At 43.8% G+C, this 18,939-nt stretch overlaps 1 protein-coding gene across 1 annotated transcript in view; it reads left to right on the top strand.

Annotated features, from left to right (window-relative positions):
* The first annotated feature begins 2,959 nt into the window (after nucleotides 1-2,959).
* The window catches only part of LOC106595682 (rho guanine nucleotide exchange factor 7), a 79,642-nt gene continuing 63,662 nt past the window's right edge, over nucleotides 2,960-18,939 (top strand). Inside the window, exons 1-4 of the mRNA XM_082969239.1 lie at nucleotides 2,960-3,508; nucleotides 10,472-10,555; nucleotides 15,687-15,771; nucleotides 15,912-16,039. Coding sequence (XP_082825365.1) covers nucleotides 3,344-3,508; nucleotides 10,472-10,555; nucleotides 15,687-15,771; nucleotides 15,912-16,039 — 462 coding nt within the window. The 5' untranslated portion in view covers nucleotides 2,960-3,343. The remainder of the gene's footprint in view (nucleotides 3,509-10,471; nucleotides 10,556-15,686; nucleotides 15,772-15,911; nucleotides 16,040-18,939) is intronic.

The raw sequence follows: 18,939 nt of genomic DNA, 5'->3' as shown, positions 1-18,939 counted from the left end.
TTAGTAGACAGGTAAAATGGCTTTAGTAGACAGGTAAAATGGCTTTAGTAGACAGGTAAAATGGCTTTAGTTTAGTAGACATGTAAAATGGCTTTAGTTTAGTAGACAGGTAAAATGGCTTTAGTTTAGTAGACAGGTAAAATGGCTTTAGTTTAGTAGACAGGTAAAATGGCTTTAGTTTAGAAGACAGGTAAAATGGCTTTAGTAGACAGGTAAAATGGCTTTAGTTTAGTAGACAGTTAAAATGGCTTTAGTTTAGTAGACAGGTAAATGGCTTTAGTTTAGTAGACAGGTAAAATGGCTTTAGTTTAGTAGACAGGTAAAATGGCTTTAGTAGACAGGTAAAATGGCTTTAGTAGACAGGTAAAATGGCTTTAGTTTAGTAGACATGTAAAATGGCTTTAGTTTAGTAGACAGGTAAAATGGCTTTAGTTTAGTAGACAGGTAAAATGGCTTTAGTTTAGTAGACAGGTAAATGGCTTTAGTTTAGAAGACAGGTAAAATGGCTTTAGTAGACAGGTAAAATGGCTTTAGTTTAGTAGATTGCTAAAATGGCTTTAGTTTAGTAGACAGCTAAAATGGCTTTAGTTTAGTAGACAGCTAAAATGGCTTTAGTTTAGTAGACAGGTAAAATGGCTTTAGTTTAGTAGACAGGTAAAATGGCTTTAGTTTAGTAGACAGGTAAAATGGCTTTAGTTTAGTAGACAGTTAAAATGGCTTTAGTTTAGTAGACAGGTAAAATGGCTTTAGTTTAGTAGACAGGTAAAATGGCTTTAGTTTAGTAGACAGGTAAAATGGCTTTAGTAGACAGGTAAAATGGCTTTAGTAGACAGGTAAAATGGCTTTAGTTTAGTAGACAGGTAAAATGGCTTTAGTTTAGTAGACAGGTAAAATGGCTTTAGTTTAGTAGACAGGTAAAATGGCTTTAGTTTAGTAGACAGGTAAAATGGCTTTAGTAGACAGGTAAAATGGCTTTAGTTTAGTAGACAGGTAAAATGGCTTTAGTTTAGTAGACAGGTAAAATGGCTTTAGTTTAGTAGACAGGTAAAATGGCTTTAGTTTAGTAGACAGGTAAAATGGCTTTAGTAGACAGGTAAAATGGCTTTAGTTTAGTAGACAGGTAAAATGGCTTTAGTTTAGTAGACAGGTAAAATGGCTTTAGTAGACAGGTAAAATGGCTTTAGTTTAGTAGACAGGTAAAATGGCTTTAGTTTAGTAGACAGGTAAAATGGCTTTAGTTTAGTAGACAGGTAAAATGGCTTTAGTTTAGTAGACAGGTAAATGGCTTTAGTTTAGTAGACAGGTAAAATGGCTTTAGTTTAGTAGACAGGTAAAATGGCTTTAGTTTAGTAGACAGGTAAAATGGCTTTAGTTTAGTAGACAGGTAAAATGGCTTTAGTAGACAGGTAAAATGGCTTTAGTTTAGTAGACAGGTAAAATGGCTTTAGTTTAGTAGACAGGTAAAATGGCTTTAGTTTAGTAGACAGGTAAAATGGCTTTAGTTTAGTAGACAGGTAAAATGGCTTTAGTTTAGTAGACAGGTAAATGGCTTTAGTTTAGTAGACAGGTAAAATGGCTTTAGTTTAGTAGACAGGTAAAATGGCTTTAGTTTAGTAGACAGGTAAAATGGCTTTAGTTTAGTAGACAGGTAAAATGGCTTTAGTTTAGTAGACAGGTAAATGGCTTTAGTTTAGTAGACAGGTAAAATGGCTTTAGTTTAGTAGACAGGTAAAATGGCTTTAGTTTAGTAGACAGGTAAATGGCTTTAGTTTAGTAGACAGGTAAAATGGCTTTAGTAGACAGCTAAAATGGCTTTAGTTTAGTAGACAGGTAAATGGCTTTAGTTTAGTAGACAGGTAAATGGCTTTAGTTTAGTAGACAGGTAAAATGGCTTTAGTTTAGTAGACAGGTAAAATTGCTTTAGTTTAGTAGACAGGTAAAATGGCTTTAGTTTAGTAGACAGGTAAAATGGCTTTAGTTTAGTAGACAGGTAAATGGCTTTAGTTTAGTAGACAGGTAAAATTGCTTTAGTTTAGTAGACAGGTAAAATGGCTTTAGTTTAGTAGACAGGTAAAATGGCTTTAGTTTAGTAGACAGGTAAATGGCTTTAGTTTAGTAGACAGGTAAAATGGCTTTAGTTTAGTAGACAGGTAAATGTCTTTAGTTTAGTAGACAGGTAAATGGCTTTAGTTTAGTAGACAGGTAAATGGCTTTAGTTTAGTAGACAGGTAAAATGGCTTTAGTTTAGTAGACAGGTAAAATGGCTTTAGTTTAGTAGACAGGTAAAATGGCTTTAGTTTAGTAGACAGGTAAAATGGCTTTAGTTTAGTAGACAGGTAAAATGGCTTTAGTTTAGTAGACAGGTAAAATGGCTTTAGTTTAGTAGACAGGTAAAATGGCTTTAGTTTAGTAGACAGGTAAAATGGCTTTAGTTTAGTAGACAGGTAAAATGGCTTTAGTAGACAGGTAAAATGGCTTTAGTTTAGAAGACAGGTAAAATGGCTTTAGTTTAGTAGACAGGTAAATGGCTTTAGTTTAGTAGACAGGTAAATGGCTTTAGTTTAGTAGACAGGTAAATGGCTTTAGTTTAGTAGACAGGTAAATGGCTTTAGTTTAGTAGACAGGTAAATGACTTTAGTTTAGTAGACAGGTAAAATGGGCATGTTAATGGTCTTCATGGGGATTTGTTTTTATTTATTGTCAAATGGCCAATGATGCCTAATTCCATGTGGATATGGGTCCAGTCTAACTATTCCCGGTAACGATGCTTCATGGGTGTCAGTTGTTGATGTATTCAGAGGGTCCTCCCTGGTTCAAGCCCAGGTTGGGGCAAGGGGAGGGACGGAAGCAAAACTGTTACAGCTACACTGTGATAAGGGATTATGCTGGGGCTATGCAAAGCCATGCAGAGGTACTCATGTCACAGAACTGACGTACTGCTTGTGTCCTTAATGTGATGTCATTCGCTGCCGGATGAGTGGCTGTGCTGGCGGCAGCGATGCGCATGTAGGACTATGCATGCAGTCTGCTGCTCGAACGCATCACAGCGAACTGCATCTGACAGCTTGCCAGGTTGGAGAACAAAAAAAAGACCAAACACAGAAGAGAGGAAACCAGACCCGCTGGATTTCCACAAGCCCAGAGTCACCTGCATCCACCCGATAGAGGAGAAGGGAAAGGAAGGAGAGATCTTTCGTTGTGGCCGTCCCCCCTCAAAGCTTGCATGTATGAAAGGATAATGTTTTTGTTTTAATACCCGGGATGATTGTGTAGCAGGGGTAGATATTGAAATACGCAAGCAGAAACACACCGCTTCGTTCTATTTTTCACCGCGACTGAGGCCATGAATTCGGCAGAGCAGACGGTCACTTGGCTGATCACACTTGGGGTGCTGGAATCGCCGAAAAAGAACATTTCGGATCCCGAGGCATTTCTCCAGACCTCCCTCAAAGATGGGGTTGTCTTGTGCAGACTGCTGGAGAGACTGAGCCCGGGCTCCACTGGCAAAGTAAGGGCAGAACTGCCGTTTGTCTTCCCCTCCTCGGCGCGTCTATGCCGCCGTGAACGTGACATGACGCGGTTCGTCACCTCGCTTTTCTTTGCCAACTGGTCCATGAAGAGATTATTTTGTAGGTCACGAGAACGTGGGTTATTGTCCCTAAAAACAGTACCAAATGGTGGCACATATGTCAGTATTCTTACGTGTGTGATAGGTTATAGGACATACATACAGACAGACAGAGCAAACCGTTCGCTGTGGCCGATGCTCGTCACGATCTATTCTGTGCGCAAATGATCAGTACCCTTTGTAGATTCTTAGGACAAACGTTTTTCTTTTGACAAACGGACTATTATTTTTCACGAGCTCTATGGTTTGGGAATGGTGTAGCCTATGGATTTTTTAGGGGGGTGGACAGACACCAGAAAAGCACACAGACAGGCTACAGATGCGTTGTGAGATTGGAATCCAAAGCGTATTACGCGGCATTACGTTAATGTACATGATCTAAAGGCCTCTAGCCTATGGCCTAGTCATTAGTTATATGTATGTTTGACAGTGACACATATGACCCGGATCAACAGCTGGAGATGAGGGTAGACAGAAACCACAAGAGCGGCCTCCATTGAAAGCAAAAGCGCACAGACAGGGACCCTCTCCACACTTAAAGCAACAGTGCGGTATTTGTAATGTATGTCTGTCAACACCAAAACCTCCACTCAGTACAGCCTTGTGTAGCTTTTTAGAAGGATTGGACAGGTTGGGCGTTCCCTTGGCAACCAAATGGCTCTCTGACAACAAACAGACTAGCCTAGTGCTGTCTGGACAGTGGCCACATCTGGGAGAGAGAGACACCTATATCACCTTAAATGAGAACTTCACCTATAGCCTAATCTAACAGGGTTCAGCCCAACCATTGATTCTGCTCTTATGGTCCGATAGATAGATTATTGGTTATTATCTGCCCCTGATGGCCACCTGATGATGAGATATTGGTCACAGGTACAAAAGGAGGGTAAAGAGTGATGTGCAGTCTTCTGTTTTTAAAATATCAAATAGTGAGAGTGAAAGTAGCACCTAAACCTTACCCTACCTCTTACCCTAAACCCTACCCTACCTCTTACACTAAACCTTACCCTACCTCCTACCCTACCTCTTACCCTAAACCTTACCCTACCTCTTACCCTAAACCTTACCCTACCTCTTACACTAAACCTTACCCTACCTCTTACCCTACCTCTTACCCTAAACCTTACCCTACCTCTTACCCTAAACCTTATCCTACCTCTTACCCTAAACCTTACCCTACCTCTTACCCTACCTCTTACCCTAAACCTTACCCTACCTCCTACCCTACCTCTTACACTAAACCTTACCCTACCTCTTACCCTAAACCTTACCCTACCTCTTACCCTACCTCTTACCCTAAACCTTACCCTACCTCTTACCCAAAACCTTACCCTACCTCTTACCCTAAACCTTACCCTACCTCTTACCCTACCTCTTACCCTAAACCTTACCCTACCTCTTACCCTACCTCTTACCATAAACCTTACCCTACCTCTTACCCTAAACCTTACCCTAACTCTTACCCTACCTCTTACCCTAAACCTTACCCTACCCTCTACTCTACCTCTTACCCTAGACCCTACGCTACCTCTTACCCTAAACCTTATCCTACCTCTTACCCTAAACCTTACCCTACCTCTTACCCTACCTCTTACCCTAAACCCTACCCTACCTCTTACACTAAACCTTACCCTAACTCTTACCCTACCTCTTACCCTAAACCTTACCCTACCTCTTACACTAACCCTTACCCTACCTCTTACACTAAACCTTACCCTACCTCTTACCCTAAACCTTACCCTACCTCTTACCCTACCTCTTACCATAAACCTTACCCTACCTCTTACCTTACCTCTTACCCTAAACCTTACCCTAACTCTTACCCTAAACCTTACCCTACCTCTTACCCTACCTCTTACCCTAAACCTTACCCTACCTCTTACCCTACCTCTTACCCTAAACCTTATCCTACCTCTTACCCTACCTCTTACCCTAAACCTTATCCTACCTCTTACCCTAAACCCTACCCTACCTCTTACACTAAACCTTACCCTACCTTTTACCATAAACCTTACCCTACCTCTTACCCTACCTCTTACCCTAAACCTTACCCTATCTCCTACCCTACCTCTTACCCTAAACCTTACCCTACCTCTTACCCTAAACCTTATCCTACCTCCTACCCTACCTCTTAGCCTAAACCTTGTCCTACCTCCTACCCTACCTCTTACCCTAAACCTTACCCTACCTCTTACCCTAAACCTTACCCTACCTCTTACCCTACCTCTTACACTAAACCTTACCCTACCTCTTACCCTAAACCTTACCCTACCTCTTACCCTAAACCTTACCCTACCTCTTACCCTACCTCTTACCCTAAACCTTACCCTACCTCTTACCCTAAACCTTACCCTACCTCTTACCATAAACCTTACCCTACCTCTTACCCTAAACCTTACCCTAACTCTTACCCTACCTCTTACCCTAAACCTTACCCTACCCTCTACCCTACCTCTTACCCTAAACCTTATCCTACCTCTTACCCTACCTCTTACCCTAAACCTTATCCTACCTCTTACCCTAAACCTTACCCTACCTCTTACACCAAACCTTACCCTACCTCTTACACTAAACCTTACCCTACCTCTTACCCTAAACCTTACCCTACCTCTTACCCTACCTCTTACCCTACCTCTTACCATAAACCTTACCCTACCTCTTACCCTAAACCTTACCCTAACTCTTACCCTACCTCTTACCCTAAACCTTACCCTACCTCTTACCCTAAACCCTACCCTACCTCTTACCCTAAACCTTATTCTACCTCTTACCCTACCTCTTACCCTAAACCTTATCCTACCTCTTACACTAAACCTTACCCTACCTCTTACACTAAACCTTACCCTACCTCTTACCCTACCTCTTACCCTAAACCTTACCCTACCTCTTACCCTAAACCTTACCCTACCTCTTACCCTAAACCTTACCCTACCTCTTACCCTACCTCTTACCATAAACCTTACCCTACCTCTTACCCTAAACCTTACCCTAACTCTTACCCTACCTCTTACCCTAAACCTTACCCTACCTCCTACCCTACCTCTTACCCTAAACCCTACCCTACCTCTTACCCTAAACCTTATCCTACCTCTTACCCTACCTCTTACCCTAAACCTTATCCTACCTCTTACCCTACCTCTTACCCTAAACCTTACCCTACCTCTTACCCTACCCCTTACCATAAACCTTACCCTACCTCTTACCCTACCTCTTACACTAAACCGGGTTCATATCCAAATCCCAATCCTCCCCTCCCCATACACTGATACCTCACACTCTTTCCCTTTGTTGATCCCACCCCTCTCTTTATTCATGTCTTGTTTAGTCTGATGTTTTGTTTTGACTCCTGTTTTGTTGTTTTTCTTTTTAATTTCTATAATTGTAAAGCAACTTTGGGTCCTTGAAAAGAGCTATATAAGTCCCATGTGTTATTATTATTATTATTATTAAGTCCACCCTCTAGGACAAAATGTACTTACTATATTCTATTATTTTCTATTCTGTTCTGTTTGGTTATATTATATTCTATTCTGTTTGGTTATATTCTATTCTGTTCTGTTTGGTTATATTATATTCTGTTCTGTTTGGTTATATTCTATTCTGTTTGGTTATATTCTATTCTGTTCTGTTTGGTTATATTCTATTCTATTCTGTTTGGTTATATTCTATTCTGTTCTGTTTGGTTATATTCTATTCTGTTTGGTTCTATTCTATTCTATTCTGTTTGGTTATATTCTATTCTGTTTGGTTATATTCTATTCTGTTCTGTTTGGTTATATTCTATTCTATTCTGTTTGGTTATATTCTATTCTATTCTGTTTGGTTATATTCTATTCTATTCTGTTTGGTTATATTCTATTCTGTTCTGTTTGGTTATATTCTATTCTGTTCTGTTTGGTTATATTCTATTCTATTCTGTTTGGTTATATTCTATTCTGTTCTGTTTGGTTATATTCTATTCTATTCTGTTTGGTTATATTCTATTCTGTTCTGTTTGGTTATATTCTATTCTATTCCGTTTGGTTATATTCTATTCTGTTCTGTTTGGTTATATTCTATTCTATTCTGTTTGGTTATATTCTATTCTATTCTGTTTGGTCATATTCTATTCTGTTCTGTTATATTCTATTCTGTTCTGTTTGGTTATATTCTATTCTGTTCTATTTGGTTATATTCTATTCTGTTCTATTTGGTTATATTCTATTCTGTTTTATTTGGTTATATTCTACTCTATTCTGTTTGGTTATATTCTATTCTGTTCTGTTATATTCTATTCTGTTCTGTTTGGTTATATTCTATTCTGTTCTGTTTGGTTATATTCTATTCTATTCTGTTTGGTTATATTCTATTCTGTTCTGTTTGGTTATATTCTATTCTGTTTGGTTATATTCTATTCTGTTCTGTTTGGTTATATTCTATTCTGTTCTGTTTGGTTATATTCTATTCTGTTCTGTTTGGTTATATTCTATTCTGTTTGGTTATATTCTATTCTGTTCTGTTTGGTTATATTCTATTCTGTTCTGTTTGGTTATATTCTATTCTATTTGGTTATATTCTATTCTATTCTGTTTGGTTATATTCTATTCTGTTCTGTTTGGTTATATTCTATTCTATTCTGTTCGGTTATATTCTATTCTGTTCTGTTTGGTTATATTCTATTCTGTTTGGTTATATTCTATTCTATTCTGTTTGGTTATATTCTATTCTGTTCTGTTATATTCTATTCTGTTCTGTTTGGTTATATTCTATTCTGTTCTGTTTGGTTATATTCTATTCTATTCTGTTTGGTTATATTCTATTCTGTTCTGTTTGGTTATATTCTATTCTGTTCTGTTTGGTTATATTCTATTCTGTTTGGTTATATTCTATTCTATTCTGTTTGGTTATATTCTATTCTGTTCTGTTTGGTTATATTCTATTCTATTCTGTTTGGTTATATTCTATTCTATTCTGTTTGGTTATATTCTATTCTGTTTGGTTATATTCTATTCTGTTCTGTTTGGTTATATTCTATTCTGTTTGGTTATATTCTATTCTGTTCTGTTGGTTATATTCTATTCTATTCTGTTTGGTTATATTCTATTCTGTTCTGTTTGGTTATATTCTATTCTGTTCTGTTTGGTTATATTCTATTCTGTTCTGTTTGGTTATATTCTATTCTGTTTGGTTATATTCTATTCTGTTCCGTTGGTTATATTCTATTCTATTCTGTTTGGTTATATTCTATTCTGTTTGGTTATATTCTATTCTGTTCTGTTTGGTTATATTCTATTCTGTTCTATTTGGTTATATTCTATTCTGTTCCGTTGGTTATATTCTATTCTATTCTGTTTGGTTATATTCTATTCTATTCTGTTTGGTTATATTCTATTCTGTTCCGTTTGGTTATATTCTATTCTGTTCTGTTTGGTTATATTCTATTCTGTTCCGTTGGTTATATTCTATTCTATTCTGTTTGGTTATATTCTATTCTATTCTGTTTGGTTATATTCTATTCTGTTCTGTTGGTTATATTCTATTCTGTTATGTTTGGTTATATTCTATTCTGTTTGGTTATATTCTATTCTATTCTGTTTGGTTATATTCTATTCTGTTTGGTTATATTCTATTCTGTTCTGTTTGGTTATATTCTATTCAATTCTGTTTGGTTATATTCTATTCTGTTTGGTTATATTCTATTCTATTCTGTTTGGTTATATTCTATTCTATTCTGTTTGGTTATATTCTATTCTATTCTGTTTGGTTATATTCTATTCTGTTTGGTTATATTCTATTGTATTCTGTTTGGTTATATTCTATTCTGTTCTGTTTGGTTATATTCTATTCTGTTCTGTTTGGTTATATTCTATTCTGTTTGGTTATATTCTATTCTATTCTGTTTGGTTATATTCTATTCTGTTCTGTTTGGTTATATTCTATTCTGTTTGGTTATATTCTATTCTATTCTGTTTGGTTATATTATATTCTATTCTGTTTGGTTATATTCTATTCTGTTCTGTTTGGTTATATTCTATTCTGTTTGGTTATATTCTATTCTGTTCTGTTTGGTTATATTCTATTCTGTTTGGTTATATTCTATTCTGTTATGTTTGGTTATATTCTATTCTGTTTGGTTATATTCTATTCTGTTATGTTTGGTTATATTCTATTCTGTTTGGTTATATTCTATTCTATTCTGTTTGGTTATATTCTATTCTGTTCTGTTTGGTTATATTCTATTATATTCTGTTATATTCTATTAATTTGTATACTATTATATTCTGTAACTGCATGGACTAGACTGTTACAGGCCTAGGTTATTACTCTGGTATTAGATCTATACTTCCAATCTTTCAGCAGTGCTATATTTTGTTTGGGATTATATCTCATGGCAGTTCATGTGGCCATATGGTTATAGACTGGGAGATAAAGTGTGACGTCAGATCTAATTCAATATTAAAAGGCTGTATTACATCCATTCACATTGGCAGTGTGGTTAGTTTCACCTATTTATTTCCCACCCGTTCTTTTATAGGCTGTTTTGTTGTTGGTGGGAGAGACATTTTATCCATCCCGCCTGTATGTTGACAGAGGAGTCGCCAGCGTCATCCTCTCTCATGCTGTGTGTTGTTGAAAGCTCACTGAGCTCCCATTCGCCAACGTCATTTCTCTCAATCCAATGCCTTCTTCCCTGCTAGAGGATTTCTATTTTGTAGCTGGCCTATTGTAGAAGCAAGCCAAGAAGAGGGAATATGGGCTTCTCATCCAAATCAAAAAGCGCATAAGACTCTAGAGCTTCAAATAGAAGAATAAAAAAACTTCTATCGAAATTCGTGTTTCTCATGTGCATCTCTGTTCTCCCAGATCTACCAAGAACCGAAGAACGACGGCGACCGTTTGAGCAACATAAAGGAGTTTCTCAAAGGCTGCACTTCGTTTCGCGTCGAGGTAAGTTCTCCGTAAAATAACCCCACTAACACTACATTAATACGAAAGATATGCGACAGAAATGACGTTAAATGTTATTTCATATCCAATGTGAGACAAAGACCATGTGGGGGGAGGCTGGACTGCGAGCCCAGAACAATCAGCCACCGCCGGGTGTGAAGCTGCCCTGTCTGTCGCCTGCACTGAAATGACCCATCCTCGATCTTAACAATGTAACAATCATTTAGCATTTCTCTGACGCCATCGTTTAAAACAGTAACAGTCAATGTAACATTCTTGTAAGTAGGCTTCAAGCACAGATAGTTTAGTTATGGAATACATTTTGATAATCGGGCTATCAGACTGATGCCTTGACATTATGTAAGTCGTCTTTCCTCCCTGTCCCAATATTGCGTGGCGTTGCTCTTTTGTCCCCCATTCTTGATTTTGAAACTCGAGCTAGGAATCCAGATACCCGCAAGCGAGAATTATGTTTGGTCAATGACTCCATCCCGAGGATTCTTCTAGTTGTTGTCAGAATGTGTGGTCTTCAAACTCACTATGTATTGTCCCATGTAGGAAGTCTTCAGTCTCCCTCATGAGTTGTGATTGGGATGTTTTGCTATTTGTTTCGTACGTCAGCAACCGATGCTGTCAGTGTCCACAATTATATCACAGACACTTTGACAATAATGATTAGGGTTGAACGATCTGATTCTAAATCTGTGGTTTGAGGACAATTCTTTTTTATTTAACTAGGCAAGTCAGTTAACCTGGTTAAGAACAAATTCTTAATTACAATGACGGCCTACCCCGGCCAAACCCTCCCCTAACCCGGACGACGCTGGGCCAATTATGCACTGCCCTATAGGACTCCTGATCACGGCCGGTTGTGATACAGCTCGGGACCGAACCAGGGTCTGTAGTGACGCCTCTAGCAATGAGATGCAGTGTCTTAGACTGCTGCTCCACTCAGGAGCTTAAAGCTTATCTAGAGTGAGCTGAGGACACACACACACACACACACACACACACACACACACACACACACACACACACACACACACACACACACACACACACACACACACACACACACACGAGAGAGAGTTTGGTACTGTGTCAGTGCATAGAGGAGTCATTGAACCCCCCAGTCTGGACAAAACAGCTCAGTGTTCATCTTCACTATTGACTTTCCCCAGTAAGACTGCAGGAGGAGAGGGAAGAATGAGAGAGAGAGAGAGAGAGAGAGAGAGAGAGAGAGAGAGAGAGAGAGAGAGAGAGAGAGAGAGAGAGAGAGAGAGAGAGAGAGAGAGAGAGAGAGAGAGAGAGAGAGAGAGAGAGAGAGAGAGAGAGAGAGAGAGAGAGGGCACTGTGGAATAAAGGGGGGTAATATCATTTTGTTAATGGCTTACTTGTGCTTGGTGTTGAATGTCAATACAAAGCCTTCTCTCCACAGATAACAGTTTTGTAATGATCATCAGTGCAAACGAATGGCTATGGGATGGCTTGTATCTTGAATTTACCAGCACATCCATCCCTCGCCTAAAGACCAAGGCACTCCTTTTGGAATAGGTTTTATTGATTTAAAAAGTCATCATTTGAATTAGCTTATCACTGACGCATTATGACTGCATACATTGAGACAGAATAACACTGGAATAGAGATGCTAAGCGTTTCTCAATCCTGGTCCTGATACAGTTTGGTTTTCCCCCAGGACTAACACACCTGATTCCAATAATCAAAGGCTTGATGATTTTCTTAATTGAATCAGGTGTCTGAGAGCTAGGGCTAAAAGTCAATGTGCAACCTTTTGGGTCCCCGGGACCAGGTTTGAGAAACACTGGTCTAGTACGTAAACAAGCACGTTTGAGGTTGGACTGATTCCAATCTGGACTGCTTGTCTCACTCCTCTGAGCCCTGGGATGTTTCTGTGATGAGCCTCCCAGGTGTGCACTTGTCCCCTCCTTCAGACAGGGAAGCACTCAGACAAGTAGAAATGGAACTCCTCACAGCAGCCCTCATACTGTAACCATGTTTCCCTATAAGCTGCTTAAGCGAGGAGAGGAGATGAGAGGGGAGGGGAGGGGTGGAGAGGGAGGAGATGAGAGGGGAGGAGAGTAGGCGATGAGGGGAGGAGGAGAGGGCAGGAGAGGAGGGGAGTAGGAGATGAGTGGAGAGGAGAGTGTTTGTGTAACATCGGAGAGCAGGATTATAACAGAGTATGTGTAAGACATGGCCAGACATTATGGACCTCCACATCCCAAATCACTGAAGGTTTACAGCACAGGTAGCTGCATGGGGCAGCAGATTGGGGCTTTGTGTGTGTGTGTGTGTGTGTGTGTGTGTGTGTGTGTGTGTGTGTGTGTGTGTGTGTGTGTGTGTGTGTGTGTGTGTGTGTGTGTGTGTGTGTGTGTGTGTGTGTGTGTGTTTGACGGAGAGTACACTTTGCAGGTGTATATATACACACACACACACGTGGGTTTGCCAGCTCAAGTCCTGAGTCTCCTGACCAGCTTCCGATGAGTGTGTTTGGCAGATGATTGTATATTACTTGGTGTGTGTGGGTACTGTGTTTGTACATGTGTGTGTGGGTACTGTGTTTGTACATGTGTGTGTGGGTACTGTGTTTGTACATGTGTGTGTGGGTACTGTGTTTGTACATGTGTGTGTGCGTGTTAATGTTGTTTCCTCGGGACAGCTCATTTTGAGGTCAGTCAGACTAGTTGGAACCATGTCACACACACTCTGTGCAGCTGTTAGCTGACCCCTGACCCGTTGACCTCAGGAAGTGACCCTAAGAGTTCCCACGCCCCCTGTAGTCATCGATCCAGATAGAATACTGGATTTTGAACTGGAACGTTCTCTCTCCCTTGGAGTGGTCACTGATCTGATGTGATATTCTGGATAAGTGAATGCCTTGTAGTGGTTCCCTGCCTTCATCTACCATGCCAGGTCTGGGATTGCCTTCCGTAAGGCAGGAAGGAAGGGCCACGGAGAATCTAGTCCTTAAAACCTCTCTAGGACATATGGGACGGTAGCGTCCCACCTCGCCAACAGCCAGTGAAATAGCAGAGCGCCAAATTCAAAACAACAAAAATCTCATAATTCAAATTTCTCACACATACAAGTATTATACACCATTTTAAAGATAATCTTCTCGTTAATCCAACCACATTGTCCGATTTCAAAAAGGCTTTACGGCGAAAGCATAGCATTAGATTTTGTTAGGACAGCACCTAGACAAAACTTCTGGTGAATGAGCACATCAATTTACAGAAATACTCATCATAAACTTTGATAAAAGATACAAGTGTTATGCACAGAATTATAGACAAACTTCTCCTTAATGCAACCGCTGTGTCAGATTTCAAAAAAGCTTTACGGCGAAAGCAAACTTTGCAATAATCTGAGTACAGCGCTCAGACATCAAAACAAGCCATACAGATACCCGCCATTTTGGAGTCAACAGAAGTCAGAAATAACATTATAAATATTCACTTACCTTTGATGATCTTCATCAGAATGCACTCCCAGGAATCCCAGTTCCACAATAAATGTTTGTTTTGTTCGATAAAGTTCATCTTTATGTCCAAATACCTCAATTTTGTTCGCGTGTTTAGTCCAGCACTCCAAATTCACTAAGCGCGTGAGTTTAGTCCAGACGAAAAGTAAAAATAGTTTCATTACAGTTCGTAGAAACATGTCAAACGATGTATAGAATCAATCTTTAGAACATTTTTATCATAAATCTGCAATAATATTCCAACCGGACAATTCCATTGTCTTTAGAATTGAAAGGAAAGGCAGCTCGCTCTCACGGCCGTGCGCATATTTGAGCTCATGCCAATTTTCCAGACACATGACTGAATCAGCTCTTATTCTCTTCCCATTCACAGTAGAAGCCTGAAACAAGGTTCTAAAGACTGTTGACATCTAGTGGAAGCCTTAGAAAGTGCAATATGACCCCACAGACACTGTATACTGGAGAGGCAATCACTTGAAGAACTACAAACCCCAGATTTCCTACTTCCTGGTTGGATTTTTCTCAGGTTTTTGCGTGCCATATGAGTTCTGTTATACTCACAGACATCATTCAAACAGTTTTAGAAACTTCAGAGTGTTTTCTATCCAAATCTACTAATAATATGCATATTCTAGCCTGAGTAGCAGGCATTTGACTTTGGGCATGTTTTTCATCCAAGCTACTCAATACTGCCCCCCTTTCCTAGAGAAGTTAAGCTTTCAGTTCTTATTAAACCCCAACGGTCAACATGCTGTTTCACGAACCGCTTTGGAGCATAGATCACATTGTGATGACACTTTTTATGTGATGTCACTTTCACTTTTTTCTGCATGTATTATTTGACCTCCTAAACCATTGAATGTGTGTATGAGATAGAGACAGAGGGAGGGAGGATGGGAGGGAGGGAGGGAGGATGGGAGGGAGGGAGATGGAGGGAGGCTGGGAGAGATGGAGGGAGGAAGGGAGATGGAGGGAGGCTGGGAGAGATGGAGGGAGGGAGGATGGGAGAGATGGATGGGAGGGAGGGAGGGAGATTGAGGGAGGCTGGGAGAGATGGAGGGAGGCTGGGAGAGATGGAGGGAGGATGGGAGGGAGGGAGGGAGATGGATGGGAGGGAGATGGAGGGAGGGAGATGGAGGGAGGCTGGGAGAGATGGAGGGAGGATGGGAGGGAGATGGATGGGAGAGATGGAGGGAGGCTGCGAGAGATGGAGATGGATGGGGGGAGGAAGATGGAGGGAGGCTGGGAGAGATGGAGGTAGGCTGGGAGAGATGGAGGGAGGATGGGAGGGAGATGGAGGGAGGATGGGAGAGAGGGAGATGGAGGGAGGCTTGGAGTGATGGAGCAAGATGGAGAGATGGAGCTGGAGGGAGGATGGGCTTGGCAGGCAATGTGACCCAGCTCCAGTATTTGGGGAAATGGCATGTCTCCACGTATTTTAGCTTTGGCTCTAACACCATGTCACACACACACACACACACACACACACACACACACACACACACACACACACACACACACACACACACACACACACACACACACACACACACACACACACACACACACACACACACACACACACACACACACACACACTGACCTGTCTTTCTCTTGTCCCCCAGCCGTTTGAGCCCAGTGATCTGGTCCTAGGACTGAACTTCTCCAAGATACTCAGCAGTCTGGTGGCTCTGAACAAAGTGACTGCAGGTTAGTGTGTGTGTGTGTGTGTGTGTGTGTGTGTGTGTGTGTGTGTGTGTGTGTGTGTGTGTGTGTGTGTGTGTGTGTGTGTGTGTGTGTGTGTGTGTGTGTGTGTGTGTGTGTGTAACTGCTCTATTGGTTATCCCTAGACATTGGAGTGGGCAGTGACAGTGTGTGTGCCCGTCACTCTTCGGACCATCGGATCAAGTCGTTTGAGTCTCTGGCCTCCCAGTCATCATTGGGCCGATCCTCCAAGCTGCTTCAGAACCGCAGCCCGGTGAGACACACACCCACACACACACACACACACACACACACACACCACACACACACACACACACACACACACACACACACCCCAGCCTTAGTGTCCAACTTCTAAAAGGTATGTATCTATGTCAAATGGAGATTTGTGTGGGCTTATCTTCAGGATGCTTCTGCAGCCCTTACTGAACCTCCTCCTCCTCTCTACCCCTCCTCCCCTCTCTACCCCTCCTCCCCTCTCTACCCCTCATCCCCTCTCTACCCCTCCTCCCCTCTCTACCCCTCCTCCCCTCTCTACCCCTCCTCCCCTCTCTACCCCTCCTCCCCTGTCTACCCCTCCTCCCCTCTCTACCCCTCCTCCCCTCTCTACCCCTCATCCCCTCTCTACCCCTCCTCCCCTCTCTACCCCTCCTCCCTCTCTACCCCTCATCCCCTCTCTACCCCTCCTCCCCTCTCTACCCCTCCTCCCCTCTCTACCCCTCCTCCCCTCTCTACCCCTCCTCCCCTCTCTACCCCTCATCCCCTCTCTACCCCTCCTCCCCTCTCTACCCCTCCTCCCCTCTCTACCCCTCATCCCCTCTCTACCCCTCCTTCCCTCTCTACCCCTCATCCCCTCTCTACCCCTCATCCCCTCTCTACCCCTCCTCCCCTCTCTACCCCTCCTCCCTCTCTACCCCTCCTCCCCTCTCTACCCCTCATCCCCTCTCTACCCCTCCTCCCCTCTCTACCCCTCCTCCCCTCTCTACCCCTCCTCCCTCTCTACCCCTCCTCCCCTCTCTACCCCTCCTCCCCTCTCTACCCCTCATCCCCTCTCTACCCCTCATCCCCTCTCTACCCCTCCTCCCCTCTCTACCCCTCATCCCCTCTCTACCCCTCATCCCCTCTCTACCCCTCCTCCCCTCTCTACCCCTCCTCCCCTCTCTACCCCTCATCCCCTCTCTACCCCTCCTCCCCTCTCTACCCCTCATCCCCTCTCTACCCCTCATCCCCTCTCTACCCCTCCTCCCCTCTCTACCCCTCATCCCCTCTCTACCCCTCCTCCCCTCTCTACCCCTCATCCCCTCTCTACCCCTCATCCCCTCTCTACCCCTCCTCCCCTCTCTACCCCTCATCCCCTCTCTACCCCTCCTCCCCTCTCTACCCCTCCTCCCCTCTCTACCCCTCATCCCCTCTCTACCCCTCCTCCCCTCTCTACCCCTCATCCCCTCTCTACCCCTCATCCCCTCTCTACCCCTCCTCCCCTCTCTACCCCTCATCCCCTCTCTACCCCTCATCCCCTCTCTACCCCTCCTCCCCTCTCTACCCCTCCTCCCTCTCTACCCCTCATCCCCTCTCTACCCCTCCTCCCCTTTCTACCCCTCATCCCCTCTCTACCCCTCATCCCCTCTCTACCCCTCATCCCCTCTCTACCCCTCCTCCCCTCTCTACCCCTCCTCCCCTCTCTACCCCTCCTCCCCTCTCTACCCATCCTCCCCTCTCTACCCCTCATCCCCTCTCTACCCCTCCTCCCCTCTCTACCCCTCCTCCCCTCTCTACCCCTCCTCCCTCTCTACCCCTCCTCTCCTCTCTACCCCTCATCCCCTCTCTACCCCTCATCCCCTCTCTACCCCTCATCCCCTCTCTACCCCTCATCCCCTCTCTACCCCTCATCCCCTCTCTACCCCTCCTCCCCTCTCTACCCCTCCTCCCCTCTCTACCCCTCATCCCCTCTCTACCCCTCCTCCCTCTCTACCCCTCATCCCCTCTCTACCCCTCCTCCCCTCTCTACCCCTCATCCCCTCTCTACCCCTCATCCCCTCTCTACCCCTCCTCCCCTCTCTACCCCTCCTCCCCTCTCTACCCCTCCTCTCCTCTCTACCCCTCCTCCCCTCTCTACCCCTCATCCCCTCTCTACCCCTCCTCCCCTCTCTACCCCTCATCCCCTCTCTACCCCTCCTCCCCTCTCTACCCCTCCTCCCCTCTCTACCCCTCATCCCCTCTCTACCCCTCCTCCCCTCTCTACCCCTCATCCCCTCTCTACCCCTCCTCCCCTCTCTACCCCTCCTCCCCTCTCTACCCCTCATCCCCTCTCTACCCCTCCTCCCCTCTCTACCCCTCATCCCCTCTCTACCCCTCATCCCCTCTCTACCCCTCCTCCCCTTTCTACCCCTCATCCCCTCTCTACCCCTCATCCCCTCTCTACCCCTCCTCCCCTCTCTACCCCTCCTCCCCTCTCTACCCCTCATCCCCTCTCTACCCCTCCTCCCCTTTCTACCCCTCATCCCCTCTCTACCCCTCATCCCCTCTCTACCCCTCATCCCCTCTCTACCCCTCCTCCCCTCTCTACCCCTCCTCCCCTCTCTACCCCTCCTCCCCTCTCTACCCATCCTCTCCTCTCTACCCCTCATCCCCTCTCTACCCCTCCTCCCCTCTCTACCCCTCCTCCCCTCTCTACCCCTCCTCCCCTCTCTACCCCTCCTCCCCTCTCTACCCCTCCTCTCCTCTCTACCCCTCATCCCCTCTCTACCCCTCATCCCCTCTCTACCCCTCATCCCCTCTCTACCCCTCATCCCCTCTCTACCCCTCATCCCCTCTCTACCCCTCCTCCCCTCTCTACCCCTCATCCCCTCTCTACCCCTCATCCCCTCTCTACCCCTCCTCCCCTCTCTACCCCTCATCCCCTCTCTACCCCTCCTCCCTCTCTACCCCTCATCCCCTCTCTACCCCTCATCCCCTCTCTACCCCTCCTCCCCTCTCTACCCCTCCTCCCCTCTCTACCCCTCCTCTCCTCTCTACCCCTCCTCCCCTCTCTACCCCTCATCCCCTCTCTACCCCTCCTCCCCTCTCTACCCCTCATCCCCTCTCTACCCCTCCTCCCCTCTCTACCCCTCCTCCCCTCTCTACCCCTCATCCCCTCTCTACCCCTCCTCCCCT

The sequence above is a fragment of the Salmo salar genome, chromosome 25 (assembly GCF_965601325.2).
Source record: "Salmo salar chromosome 25, fSalSal1, whole genome shotgun sequence".
Lineage (NCBI taxonomy): Eukaryota > Metazoa > Chordata > Actinopteri > Salmoniformes > Salmonidae > Salmo > Salmo salar.
The sequence above is the reverse complement of the archived record's forward strand: the minus strand, read 5'-3'. Positions and strand labels throughout refer to the sequence as shown.